The following is a 14,660-nucleotide window of genomic DNA, read 5'->3' as shown; positions in this document are numbered from 1 at the left end:
CACCGTGCCTTTTAGAGCATTTGGCTGCTATAAATTTCCACGTGATAAGCCGCCTTCGTTAAAGCTATTATTTGTGGGCTGGTCGCTTCTGTAAAAAGAGCTACTTAGCTCAAGTGGGCCTTACCTGGTCCTGGTAAAATAAAAAATAAAATAGTTTAGTTTTAGTATTAGTAGTTTACCTGTGACCGTGTCGCTACCCAGGTCTGAAGAATCCTCTACCAGACTGCATTGTGGACGTGGAGTCTATGGACATCTTCCCAGTGGGCTGGTGTGAAACCAACGGCTACCCCCTGTGCTTGCCCACCAAGGCCATCTGTAAGCTTCCCTGCCGCTCGCCTCCCTCCCCCATCCTTCTTCTTCCCCTACCCCTCCCCTGCTCCCCTACCCCCTATTGTACGTCCGAAGTTACTTGACAAAGAGCTGCGCAGAATAAAACAACGCTGCGCCTGTGGTTCGCCGCCTGTAGACAACGTAATTAACGGCCGCGGATTGATTATCCGCGACTCTGTGACTCGCACGAGCTGCGAGGGCAGAAAATGTATGCGGAAGGGGTACGCGCGGGCTGTGTGGGCTGTGGCAGGCTGTCTGGGCTGTTACGGGCTGTTACGGGCTATGGCGGGCTGTGCGGGCTGTGGCGGGCTGTCTGGGCTGTGCGGGCTGTCTGGGCTGTGCGGGCTGTCTGGGCTGTTGTTAGCCCATGCGGCACAGGCTCACCCCCCCCCACCCCCCTTAAGCACTGCAAATGAGAATAAATGAACTGCTGACGCGTCGGCCGGCGGAATTCAGCGTCGCGATCGCTTGTAGAGGCGTTTCCCCCTGAGCGCCGTGAGCGTGATGATTTGCACGCCGAGCGAGCGAGCGCCCGCTTACCCCCTGTGTTGTCTCTTGTATTTGCAGTCCCAGCTCAGAAAAAGATTGCCGTCGTGCAGCCGGAGAAACAGTAAGTTGCCGCTTCTCCAGCTCGCCACGGTTGCTGCCTCACCTGGCGTTGAGGCTGCAACCGTGCGGCGGATTTCGCGTTCATATTCACGCGGAATGTGCAAGTCTTCCCAAGACCATTCAAAGTCCTGCTTTTTTGTCGGTTGCCTTGCAGTGAGGACGATAGTAATATAGTACTGCTACATAACACCGCTCAAGACAATGCGTTTTTCCACTTGGACATATTATTTGCTGCTGCTGCATTGGCAAGGGGGGCGCAAGTGCAGTTCACGAAACACTCGATGCATCTGTCAATGACGCTGCCTTGAAAGGAAACAATGTATATATACACACAGCAGGTGTCATTTTTGGCAATGGCCCTTTGAAATGAAGAAGGTCCATTGCCTGAAACGTCGTAATTCACACGTCGTTCTCCCCTCCTCCGCGAGTGTCCCACTCAACTGGGGGGAGGGGCGGGGGAGGGGCGGGGGAGGGGCGGGGGAGGGGCGGGGGAGGGGCGGGGGAGGGGCGGGGGAGGGGCGGGGGAGGGGCGTGGGGAGGGGCGTGGGGAGGGGCGTGGGGATCCGGGTGGCGGTGGTGGTTGTGGGTTGACGCTGCTCGTCGTCACTTAAGCAGCACCGCTGTGGCGGGGTAGTCATCGGCGGGTGTCCAATGGAGAGACTCGCCCTCGCCACAGGAATGTGGAATGTCCACCGCTGTGGCGGGGTAGTCATCGGCGGGTGTCCAATGGAGAGACTCGCCCTCGCCACAGGAATGTGGAATGTCTGCCGCTCAGGGCCGTGTGCAAGGAGATGAGCACCGGCACATTGTACATTTTGAGAAAGAAATCACTGACTTTTGGTATATCCTGGTGTTTTGTGCTTGAGAGGGTGGCAACCCTCCCAACCAGACTGCCTGCACTCATAAGGGGTCAGGAGGATGTCTGACATCTCCAGTTTCCCCCATGCGGACACGCGCCGACTCGGCTACCGGCTCCGCGCAAATCCCCCGGCCAAGACACTTGCTGCGTGGACGTGAGAATGGGGATTAAGACTCCCCACTGCTCAGAGGAAGCTTTGCTTCTGCGTAGTCTCCACGGGGGGTGGGGGGGGTGGGTACTGACCCATGAAGGGATCACGGGCATGTAATGTGAACGGTGTGTCACGGACTGAACGGTGCGCGTGAGGCCGCTCGCGCGTGCCCACGTGTGTACGTGTGTCGAACTTGTTTCGCACCGTACGTTACCCAACCGTGCTAGTCGGAGGTGTACATTGAACTGTGCATGTGAGAATAGATGATGTTCCTGTGTGCTCTGTGCAGTAGTTTTGGGTGACCCTTGCAGCCACTGAAAGTGCTATCAATGATTGCAATTAATTAACAAATTAAATATTTGAATATCAAATCAAGCAGGGGTGGGGCCCCGATTCCGTGCATATCTACATTGCGACATAACTGACATCATCATCATCATGCACACATTTTTTACTGCTGGATGAAAACCTCTCCCATGCCATCACCATCTTTCTATCTCACTCTTGCACAAGAGCCGATCTCTTGGCTCCATATCTGTGGTGCTTTCATCTCGGGTGACTTTTTTCTTCGCCTGATATTCCTTCACCAGTCTCGCCCATTTCGCCATCACCCCCTTTCTATTGAGATAGCTTGCCAACAATGCCCACTCTTGCTTGTCCATGATTAACTTAAACAAAGGAAATCTCTCAGTGTAAAATAAACCACATTTTAGTTAATCAGCCTCTATGGGCTTTCTGGACCAATGGTTTCAGATGGCATTTGTTTATGCAGCCAAACTCTAGCCCAGAGCCTCATCAGCAAAATCAGACTCATCCGCGCTTTAACACATGCTCCTGGAAGTTCGTAAAGTCATGGACAAATTAGTTATTTTGAGTTTGTACCTGGCGAGAGATGTCTGACGATTATTTATTGATATCGTTATAGGCCAAAGTCCCGTACTTACGGTGCATAACAAGTCCTGTGGTGTTCTGGCAAAGAGCTCTGTTAGAACTCTGTGCTTCCAACCTTGTCGCATGGTTTACCCTGCGACTGACAGTGTTACGTTAAACGTTACTGTCCAGTATTTGCTGTCGTGTTCTGTGTAGCCTTTGGTCCGTTGGCACACTTGTTGACTTGGGCATTGTGGTTTGTTTTTATTTTTTGCAGGTTACCCATTAGCGTGGCCACGGAAGACGAGCCAAAGGCCCAAGACCTGACGGTTCACGCGTCAGACACGGGTAGCCGTTTTTGTTTCCGTCCGTGTGTCTTTGTGCAAGCGTATTGACGTCTGTGTGTTTGTCCTTGTGCTTACGCGTGTGTCTCTGTGGGGATGTATCTGTGCGGTGGTTAGCGTCGCGCTGCGGTGCGAAACCCACCAACCCGAGTTTTATTCCCGCTCGTGGCCAACATCAGTGGCGATTATCTGAACCGGTCCTGGGCCCTCCCCTAGGTCGACTCAGCCTGAAATGTTTACCTGGTGCAGTGTGTAAACATCGCCACTAGGGAGACAAAGGCGGCCGGGCGTGGTGCTGGCCACCCACCCCCTTGTGTGCTGTGTCGGCCTTCATAGGTGCTCGCTAACAGCATTTACCCCCAACAGTCTGTTCAGGCTATACGGGGATTCTTTGTCTATGTCTGCCGGCCTTGATTGGTGCTCACCATGTCTTTGTATGTGTGTTGAAATTCTTCCACACCGTACGTAGGCAACCGTGTTACTCGGAGGTGCTAATCGCGAATGCTAATCGAGGGAATCGATTGTCCTGTGCGCAGGCACCGGGATTGGCAAGTACTGCTGCCCTCGGATTTTCTTCAACCATCGCTGCTTCTCGGGCCGCTACCTGAACAAGGGTCGCATCGCTGAGCTTCCGCAGTCCGTGGGTCCTGGCAACTGCGTAGCCGTGCTACGGGAGGTGCGTCCACGCGCAGACACGATCGTCGCCGGCTCACCACGGCGCCCGCACACGTGTGCGTCGTAGGGGAGCGGTAGCGTAGCGATTATGTATGTTTGTATGTTGAACTTCTTTCGCACCCTACGTAGCCAACCGCGCTAATTGGAGGTGCGGTTAGTGCTACGCTCCGCTACGAACCCGGCGAACTGAGTTCGATTCGCCGCTCATGGCCAACACCGGTGACGATCATCTGAACCGGTCCTTGGCCTCCCCGAGGTCGGCTCAGCCTGAAATGAGTAGCTGCTGCTGTGTGGAAATGTCACCAATAGTGAGACAAAGACGGCCGGGCGTGGTGCTGACCACCCACCCCTTCGTGTGCCGTGTCGGCCTTAATGGGCGCTCACTAACAGCACTCGACCCTACAGTCTGTTGAAGCTATAATGGGGGGGGGGGGTCTTTGTCTTGTCATGGGAACCTAGCCTGGCACAAGCGCAGTGGTGACATCACCGTCACTTCGTGGCGTATGGCTGTTACTATAATTTGTGGTCAGGTCTCTTCTGAAAAACGGCTACATAGCTCGGTGGGCATTACCTGGTAAAATGTTAATAGTTTCATAGTTTAGTTTAATCGCACTACGGCTGAACAATTGGTCAGGGGGAGGGAGGGAGGGATGAGGAGGGGGGGATGGGGTGGTATGGGGTGGGGGGATGAAGAGGGGGTTGTGGGGGGAGGGGGGTGTGGGGGGTTATGGGGTGGGGGGATGGAAGGAGGGGGGGCGACACTTCTTGCCTTGGAGAGCTCCCCAATGGAACGTGACGGGAAAGATGGTGCCTCTACAAAGCTGGGGGGGGGGGCGGGGGTGGTCGTTGCCGTGGTGACCGGTTCCCCTGGGCGTGCCGGGGCTTGAGCGGGTGGCTGTGGTGGTGGTGCGGTGTGACAGGCGCTGTCCCTGCTGATCAACGCTGCCTACAAGCCGAGCCGCATGCTGCGCGAGGTGCAGCACAACGTAGAGGGGCGCTGGGGCGGACACAAGGAGACGCTCAAAGCCAAGTGAGGCCCGGAGTCTGGCAAATACACACGCGTGAATTCGTGTAAAAAAAAAAAATGTGTGAAAAAGGGGGGTTTTCTCTTTCTCGCAATTAAACAGGTGTTGAGATCCATAATAGAGGTTTTTTGGGTTGGATCGCGTAAATATATAAATGTGTCGTTAAAACCCGCCACCACCCGACACAGCCAACTAGTTAGGGTTGTCACGTCAACAGAACGTGGCCAATTCGTCATGTTCGTCATGTTCTGTTTACGTGGTCGCAAGAGTGTTAAACACCAAATAGAAACCCTTTTGCAAGGAATATATGTCTGCATTGAGCACACGTACTTGTGGTCAACATGCAACCAAACACATGCTCTGGTAATAGATGGCATTGTCTTGGACAATTGATTGGCCTACATCAGAGTCGGCCTTCTTTAGGGCCTAGTCTCGCCACCAGTCTCAGAGCAGAGAACAACGCCAAAATAGCGAACAATCAAAAAGGGTAAACCTCTTCTTTTTTTTTCATACTTTTCATACCATGTGCATTTGTGTGTAGGTAACGTACCTGCGCAGACACACGAAGATCCACCGCTCACACCCCCCGCCCGCCCGCTCTTAAACCATATCGATTGAAAACACATTTCTTTAGAGATGATTTTTGCGTTTAGTTTGTTGTACTTCCCCCAGCACCTCTGATTGGCACTGTTGGCTATGTACGGTGCGGAAGAAATTCAACATACATCCCCTTGAACAGACTGTCAAGGCCGGTGCAGTTAGCGAGCACCTATTAAGGTCAATACGGGCACACAAGGTGGCCAGTGCCACGTCTCTTGGCTACCTTTTGTCTCCACACACCCAAATTCCCGTGACTACTCACACGAGCGTGCATACGTGGACTCGTATTTATACTGCGCATGCACACCCACTTACAGGGGCATGCATATAGATGCACACACGTGTACGCTCGCTCTCGTATGCTCTCATTCACATGCAAATGCGCGGTTCATCACCCCCATGCACAGTTTGATAAGCGAGTGCATCATTTGCTGGAAATGCAGCTTCCTGACTTACTCTCACCCTCATTGCTAATGCACCAATTGCCCCTCTGTGTGTCTGTACGTGCGGTTTTATTTGACACGGAATGTGTTCGTTTATATCTCTCCCTACTTACACCAACTTAATCTCACTGCCACACCCCACACAAACTTGCCCGTGCGCTTCCACCCATACCCACACCCACCCACTCCCACTCTCACACCCACTCACACACCCACTCTCACACCCACCTACCCACTTCCGCACCCACTCACACCCACCCACCCACTCACACACACACACACCCACCCACCCACTCCCACCCACACCCACCCACTCCACACCCACCCACCCACTCCCACACCCACCCACCCACTCACACACCCACCTACCCACTCCCACCCACACCCACCCACCCACACCCACCCACTCTCGCACCCACTCCCACCCACCCACCCACCCACACCCACCCACTCTCGCACCCACTCCCACCCACCCACCCACACCCACCCACTCTCGCACCCACTCCCACCCACCCACCCACACCCACCCACCCACCCACACCCACCCACTCTCGCACCCACTCCCACCCACCCACCCACACCCACCCACTCTCGCACCCACTCCCACTCCCACACCCACCCACACTCACCCACTCCTACACCCACCCACCCACACCTACACCCACCCACCCACCACCACCCACCCACTCACACACCCACACCCACCCACCCACTGACACACCCACCCACACACACACACCCACTCCCGCACCCACCCACTCCCACCCACACCCACCCACTCCCACACCCACCCACACCCACCCACTCACCCACCCACCCACACCCCACCCACGGCTGCCGATTGCACTGCAAGGTACAAGGGCAAGAGCTACCGCGCCACCGTGGAGCTGGTGCACTCGGCGGAGAAGGTGGCGGAGTTCTGCCGCTGGGTGTGCGTCCGCCTCGAGTGCTGCCCCGTGCTCTTCGGCCCCACGGCCGTGTCGGACGTCTGCCCCGAGCGGTGCTCCAACCTCACCAAGACCCGATACAGTGAGCCCCATACCCTCCCCTCCCTCTACCCGCCCCTCGCCTCCCTTCCCTCCCCACCCCTCCCCTCCCCACCCCTCCCCTACCCTACCCACCCTACCCTCCCCTCCCCACCCCTCCCCTCCCCAGCCCACCCCTCCCCAGCCCACCCCCTCCCCTCCCCAGCCCACCCCTCCCCAGCCCACCCCTCCCCTCCCCAGCCCACCCCTCCCAACCCCTCCCCTCCCCTACCCACCCTACCCCTCCCCACCCCTCCCCACCCCTCGCCTCCCCACCCCTCCCCTCCCCACCCCTCCCCTCCCCAGCCCACCCCTCCCCACCCCTCCCCTCCCCAGCCCACCCCACCCCTCCCCTCCCCACCCCACCCCTCCCCTCCCCACCCCTCCCCTCCCCACCCCTCCCCTCCCCAGCCCTCCCCAGCCCACCCCTCCCCTCCCCACCCCACCCCTCCCCTCCCCAGCCCACCCCTCCCAACCCCTCCCCTCCCCTCCCCCCCCCCTCGCCTCCCTCCGCGATCACAGTCCCCATGAAGATGCTCCTCTGGTCAATGAGCATAAACCATCATCACGCAAACTCCGCTCATCCTCGCAGGAGCCGCTTTTGGCTGGCCACCAAACAAGACGGTCACCGCATCACGCGATGTCTGGAACGTTCTTCTTTCTAATATTAGCAAGCCACTAAATCTAGATTGAAAATTCATTTCTTTGGAACTGCTTTTTGTGTTTAGTTTGTTTTCCTTCCCCTGCACCTCCGATTTGCATGGTTGGCTACATCCGGTGCAAAAAGTTCCACATCAACAAAGTGGCTTCTCATGTGGAAATTCATAGCAACCAAATACTCTAAATGTATGTTGGTAAATGTGGAGAGAAAAACCGGAGGACCCCGGAGAAAAAATCCACGTGACCACGGGGAGAGAGAGAGACACGCAAACTCCACATATATGTGTAAGGGTCAGGATGGAACCCACGTCCTCCTGTATACCAGGCGAGGTAGTTAACTTCTCACCTCACCGATGCCCATTAGCCCCTCCCCACCCTGTTGTGGAGAATGGTCTACAGAAGCTAATGCTGTTTAGTCACAGGTAGCTGACTGGATTCGTACCCAGGATCTCAGCGGTGCCGGCTCTGCGCTCTGACCTCTGACCTACCCAGCAGCCTCCTCCTCCGCTGCCCACTTCTAATCTTGGCACCTTCTCTCATCCGTGCCGCGCGCGACTGTCTTTCTGCGGAAGTGAACATTTTTCTTTGCTCTTTCTTTCCTGGCACAGCCAGGCTTTTGGAACGCCCCTTCCTTCATCTGTCTTGCCTGCGTCATGTGGTCTGATTAAATTAAAGAAAAGAGGAAAAATCGATTGCGTGACAGCCAGTGTGTGCCAGAGGGGACAGCACGCTGACCATCAATAACAACAACCTGTCGAGCCGGACAGCCACCCATTACTTTCATCGTCAAATAAATTATAATTAAAAGCAGATACCGCATTGGCCATGGTGCAGCCAATGATGCTGTCACCTCTCACCGACTACCCTTGCTCTGGAGCTGTCTGTTGCTGCCGCTGTCTTGTGATAGCACAGAGCCTCTGTATATTAACGCTTCTTCACAAACAGGAATTATATGTAACCATTTACTAGAAGTACAGCAAGTTGCTTGCTGATCTGTTCATGGCCAACACCAGTGACATTTATCTGAACCGGTCCTGGGCCTCCCCTAGGTCGACCCAGCCTCAAATGAGTACCTGGCGTGATTGTGTAAACATCGCTGTCCCCGGCATGGTGCTGGCCACACCATCTGCCCCTCGTTTGCCGTGCCGAACTTCCATAGGTGCTCGCTGACAGCACTTGCCGCGACGGTCTGTTAAGAATCTTTCTCATTGTTCCCTTCCACCTCTGCCCCCCTGCCATGGCAACGCCTAGCGCACTATTATGGCAAGAAGAAGGGTAAGCATGCGGCGGCAGCGCCGCTGTGCGCGGAGGAGGAGACGGGGGCGCCCGGGAAGACCCGGGAGACGCGGGGACGGCGCAGGGGAACGCGGAAGGCACGGACATCCATAGACAGCACCCCCGCCGGGTCCCCACAGGTAACTGCCTAGGCCACAACCTCCTCCACCACCACCACCGTAACTACCGTAACCACCACTACCGTAACCACCACTACCGTAACCACCACTACCGCCGCGGTTGTCACCACCGCCACTAACGCCATCTCCGTTGCCACCACCGCAACCGTCACCACCGTCACCACCGTCACCACCGTCACCACCGTCACCACCGTCACCACCGTTACCACCGTCACCACCGTCACCACCGTCACCACCGTCACCACCGCTATCTTCGCCATCATCCACATTTGTCGGGTTGGCTCTCCTCCAACGGTCAGATGTGTAATCAGTCTACCGGGGTTCAGACTTATCCTCGGTCACGTTGTGTTATCAGTAGTCAGAGTCTGAACAAAGCAGGGGTCAGTACTTCCAAAGGTCAGCCCTAGTGTTAATTTAGTCAGGATTTGAGTTTTTTTTGTCTTAGTCTAGTCGATGACAGCCCGTGCAATGTTTATCAAGTCACGGTGTTTGGGTTTCATCAAGTGATTATCTCAGTCTTGTCCAGGGGTCGACAAGCAAGATAACAAGAAGAGACAATTTTTTTGAATTCGGTAAAAAGCTCAATATTTCTAGAGCCGCAATGCACTGTGTGGTGAATCCGAGATGGTGGTCCTTCATAAACAGCGCGTCACGAAGCTGTCCATGAAGAGGCGCACGCGGCTCCGGAGCTGCAGGTTGCCAACCCCTGGTCTACTTGATGGAAGCTGTCAAAAAGTTAGTCGACCTTTTTCGTTGGTAAATTGTTTAGTCTTCAGTGCACTGCAGCCTCTGATCATGTCACTCAATGATCTCGGTCTGCATCTCTAGCCGGGCTCGTTAACTTAGTCTCGTAACGGCCACTCGGTGCTTTTGTCTTCGGCGCTTGGCCGCATCCATCGCCATGCTTGGTGATGTTTGTCCGCTCGGGAGTGATCGCCGACTAAACTAAAACGCACTGCGGTGAGCACTCCCCCGCCACTCATCGCGTTCACGCAACCAACGCCGGGGTGGGAGGGGCTAGGCCTTGAGTCGTTCCGTTCCTCCGCCTCTCTCTGCAGAACAGCGTCGACTTGGACGACGACGTTGATGAAGAGGAGGAAGAGGACGACGACGACGACACGATAGAGACGGCGAGCAGCGAGACGTCGAGCCTGGCGGCGCGACCCCGCACGCCCGACGACCCGCCCCGGCGGGTGCCGCCCCTGCGCATCAACACCCGGCCCCAGATCCCCACGCTCGTCGCGCCGCCCCCGCTCCAGCGCTTGCTCCGGAAACGGAAAGGTTCGCGCAGCGGCTCCGGATCTGGCTCCGGCTCCGGTCCCGGCTCCGGTAACGGCTCCGGCCCCGCCGAGGCAGCGGCAGCCGCCACCACTTCGCCGCTGGACGAGAACGAAGAGGAGCACGGCAAGCGCGGGAAGCGGTCGGCCCTTGGCAAGGAGGAGGAGGAGGCGGCATCGCGAGCGGCGGCGGGGAAGAGGTCGGAGGCCGGCTTCCGACTGGAGAGCAACCCCCTGAAGTGGAGCGTGGCGGACGTCGTGAGGTTCATCCGCTCCACTGACTGCGCGCCGCTCGCCAAGGTCTTCCACGAGCAGGTGCCCCCCCCACTCCCCCCCCCCCCCCCCCCCCCCGAGACTTCCTCGCCAGCAGGGTGGGGGGGGGTTTGCTTCGTCTCCTCCGGCGTGGCGGGACGTGGCGTGTGCAGCGCGGGGGAGGGAGAACGTCGCTGTTATCGCCGCTCGGCCTGTTGAGAAAAGAGTTAGCGGGGGTTGCTGCTCTGGCGGGAGGCGTGAGTGTCGTGACTGAGGGGCGAGGGCCAACGGGCGGGATTAATGACGGGAGTGGCAGCCGAGGAACGGAATGGATCCCAGGGGTCATCCAGTGGGGATGCTCGAGCGAGGGAATTTGCTCGTGCGCAGGCCCCCTCGGTGGATTCGCATGTCGCAGGATCCTGAGGCATTGCGACGACATCGGGAGGCCTTCATCCAGCAGTGCATTGATCGTGGCAGATGATTCGATCCATTGTTTTGAGGATTGTGCCTGTCTTATCTTCGTATATATATCTCGTCTCCTCCCTGTGTATCTGTTCTTGCGAATGCATTGGTGGGGCCTCTTTTCTATGAGCTGGACCAACCAAAACCCGCCCACCCACCCCCCATACAGTCACCTCTCTCTCTCCAGTATTTCATCTCTTGTCTCTTTCACGCACAGGAGATCGACGGCCAAGCGCTGCTACTGCTGACCCTCCCCACCGTGCAGGAGTGCATGGACCTCAAGCTGGGCCCTGCCATCAAGCTCTGCCACCACGTGGAGCAGGTGAAAGCGGCCTTCTACCACACGTACGCCAACTGAACCCGCCCCAGGCCGGGCGTGGCACGTGGCACGGCGCATCGTTGCGGTGGAGCCAAAGTCACGACAAGCCGGATTACCGACGCGCAGGAGAACGTTGCCGTGGATTAATTTGCAGGGCGAAGACAGAAGCTCTCATTCGGGAGAGCACGTGGATTCATTGCGTTGCGCCGATTACGACGTGGAAGTGGAGGACGGGATGCGTTCGGTTTGATACGTGCGCCCAACCGGAATGCTCGCGGAGGACTTACTCACTTGGCCGACGTGAAATTCGACAATCGAAAAGCGTTGTTGGAACACGCGGATTCGGCGAACGGCCCCGGTGGAGGGCGCTCATGCGTGTGGAAATGGACGTGGTAGTGAACGCGGCTCGGGAATCCAAGCGGATGAGCGGCCTGCTTGGAAGATGCCTGGGAAGGAGGACCATGTGGATGAGTGTAATGTGGGAAGTGACCGGCGGGCGGGGAACAATACTTGGATTAGGCGACCGAGCGGAGCGGCGAGCGAGCGTGGAAGACACGGAGTCGGCGCTTGCTGTTTCACGTCGCAGGTGACAGATTCTGCCCTAGAGAGAGAGACTCTGCGGATTTATATTCGCCGCGAAAAGATTACATTTATTTACAAGAAAGGCCCGCCTGCTGTTTATCTCGAGACTCGTTTAGCAACGTATTTTTATTTTATGGCTTGGAGTTGTGTGTTTTTTTTTATAATGAAGTTTTATTTGCGGTCGGTAATTTATATATTTTTTGTTAGTTCTCGTTTGAGCTGTCGTTGGAAAATGGCAATTTGATCGGTGAAATTCAAGATTCAACCACGTGGAATGTATTTCCCAAGCTTTAGCGCATATTCGAGAAACGCACGTGCACATTGCTCTGTCTCTCATTGTCTATTTCCCCCCCCCCCCCCCTGAAAACTCCCTCTTGATCGGAGGCAGGCCATGCGTAACACAATGCACATGCCTCTTGTGTGTTGTATATCCGTCGATGAATGTTCTGTTCAGGCGTTAGCCCTGGGAATGTGTACCGCCCGCACGGTCGTCGCCAGGAGGAGAGTCGTTTTACATCGGGTCAGATCTTCTGCCGATATTCCCCGAAGCTCACGGTCAAAAGTTTTTAATTGAGCAATTTGCATTCGGCCGGTGGACAAGCGATTTTTATAATTCTATGAATTTTTTTTTAGCGTCAAAAAGTTTATTTTAAAGTCGTAAATTAATTTGCTGGGTGTTGAGGCCAACGCCCCGTCTCGTGGATCTTTTAACCAAAGTATCGTCTTTTTATGTGGGGCATATATATGCCTGTGGTGGAACTGAAGTGTGTGTGTGTGTGCACGTGTGCACGTTTATATGAATGTACGTTGTCTTAAACCCTGTTGTAATAAACCTACATGTAATCCCCCCTCCCCCTCCCTCCCAGTACTGTATATGTGTACACAATCAGCAATGTACTCTTCCTGATATAACACCGAATGTTGTGGCGCTCTGACATGTTTTCGCGTCACGCCCTACCGCGTGTCGTTTGGGGCGATGTCCGACGTTTCGCCACACTTGCTGGGAGCTTCTCGGCGAGCCGAATTTGGTTCCTCGTGTGGCGTGTGGTGTGAAACGTCGGACAAGGTGGGGCAAACCCCGTAAACGCTTCGGAGAGCTATTATGGCACAACCGCGAAAAACTACGCGGTCGTGCTGAACGTTATGACCAGAAGTGGATGCGATTCGTAATTGGTTTCTTTCGGGGTTAGGTCGTGTGTCAAAATGTGTGTTGTTATACCCTCAACCACGTGACACAAGATGGCCAATCGATAAAAGTGTCACTTGAATCGGACGTGCTTGGATCTCGTGTGAACAACCTGATGATGCTGGTTGTTACTCTCAAAAACAACAACAGCCGCTTCGACAACCACCGCTGGTGGTGGTGATGACGATGCGGGATTACACGTGGCTGTGTTTGATTCTCGCGACACTTTTATTGATTGCTTGCGTCGGGTGGAGGAGAGCATATGACACACTCTACCCCCCGACGACCCAACCCAAAAGAAACCAATCATGATGTTTGGTTGTGAAAGCCTACGTAAGAAATTAAGAAGTTGATGTGTTTGCACTATCGTAACTGTATCTTCTCTCATCACTCTGCTAAAGGACCCCCCCCCACCAACCCCTTCCCCCCCCCAAAAAAAAATAATGAAAAGCTCTTGTAGTTTTAACCGTGGGCACTCTCCAACACACGTTTTAAGCTTTGCCAACAAAAAAATATATATACTTTAAATTTACCAATCGCTGAACCACTGTGGACTTTCTGAAAAAAAAAATGCAAGTGACGGTCAAACAAAAAAAACCCACGTGGGCTAATATTTTTGATCCAACGCTTTGTTTATTTGCAAAAGTTCACGCACACTTTCGACCGTGGCCATTATGGACTTAGTGTAGATATGTGAAGGGTTGTTGTCAAATTATCCAGCGTGTAGCAGCATTAGTCATTTTAACACCATTTGTTTCCCTTTAAACACGGAGCCTCCTCATACAAAAAGGGCATGTGCTAATGGTATTCCTGTCCCGCAAGTTGCATTCGTGATGGAGTTCCCTGCTGCACGTGTGTGGATATTGCACATGGCGATCGTGGTTATTATTGAGTATTTGTCCGGACCATGCTGGCACAGCTTCCCACGCGGTAATGAGTTGCTGACCTTCCATTTAAGCAAGCCTCTCTCTCTCTCTCTGATTTATTACAGGTCATTCTTATTACTGTACATTCGCACCAGAGGTAAAGCAAAAAAATGTGCTTTTGAATGGAATGGACACGTACCAGAAGAAAAAAAGAAACTCGCATAACCAGATATTTGTTTATTTCCTTGCAAATATTCCTGCCGTTGCTCTCACCAAATCTGGTCGGTTAGCATTGGACTTCTGTGATAGCTGGTCGTGATGATGAAACCGATAAAAAATTGTTTTTAAAACACGCTTCCTTATAACGAGTCGCATTTATAACGCAGGACGTGTTCTGTTTATAACCCGACGCAATTTTTATTTTTTATATCCCACGTTAAATTGTGCAGCAGCAGCAGGGAGGAACGTGGGGAGAACTAGATGGCACTATTACAGGTAAATATGTATGCTTTGTATTAAACGATGATCTGGGGGGGGGGGGGGCACCTGTAATTTAAATAAATTTGGAAATCAAAACCACGTGGCTCAAAGTTAATCGGCGTAGGTTTCGTGTTCGCAATATCACGGTCAATCTGTCGTTATCCGTTTCCGCAACCGCTTTGTTGTGTACGTGAAGAATCGGTGTGCATCGGCTGCTTCGTGGTTCGCTT

The 14,660-nt window shown here is 54.6% G+C and overlaps 1 protein-coding gene across 1 annotated transcript in view; it reads left to right on the top strand.

The window, feature by feature from the left end:
- The window catches only part of LOC144944285 (scm-like with four MBT domains protein 1), a 75,317-nt gene extending 61,013 nt beyond the window's left edge, over positions 1–14,304 (top strand). The window contains exons 12-20 of the mRNA XM_078872310.1: positions 202–315; positions 898–940; positions 3,097–3,167; positions 3,700–3,839; positions 4,759–4,868; positions 6,760–6,935; positions 8,843–9,006; positions 10,065–10,598; positions 11,215–14,304. Of these exons, the coding sequence (XP_078728436.1) occupies positions 202–315; positions 898–940; positions 3,097–3,167; positions 3,700–3,839; positions 4,759–4,868; positions 6,760–6,935; positions 8,843–9,006; positions 10,065–10,598; positions 11,215–11,355 (1,493 nt within the window). The 3' untranslated portion in view covers positions 11,356–14,304. The remainder of the gene's footprint in view (positions 1–201; positions 316–897; positions 941–3,096; positions 3,168–3,699; positions 3,840–4,758; positions 4,869–6,759; positions 6,936–8,842; positions 9,007–10,064; positions 10,599–11,214) is intronic.
- Positions 14,305–14,660: the final 356 nt, after the last annotated feature.

This window comes from Lampetra fluviatilis, chromosome 34 (assembly GCF_964198595.1).
Source record: "Lampetra fluviatilis chromosome 34, kcLamFluv1.1, whole genome shotgun sequence".
NCBI lineage: Eukaryota > Metazoa > Chordata > Hyperoartia > Petromyzontiformes > Petromyzontidae > Lampetra > Lampetra fluviatilis.
Note: the sequence above shows the minus strand (reverse complement) of the source record. Positions and strands in the feature narration are given on the sequence as shown.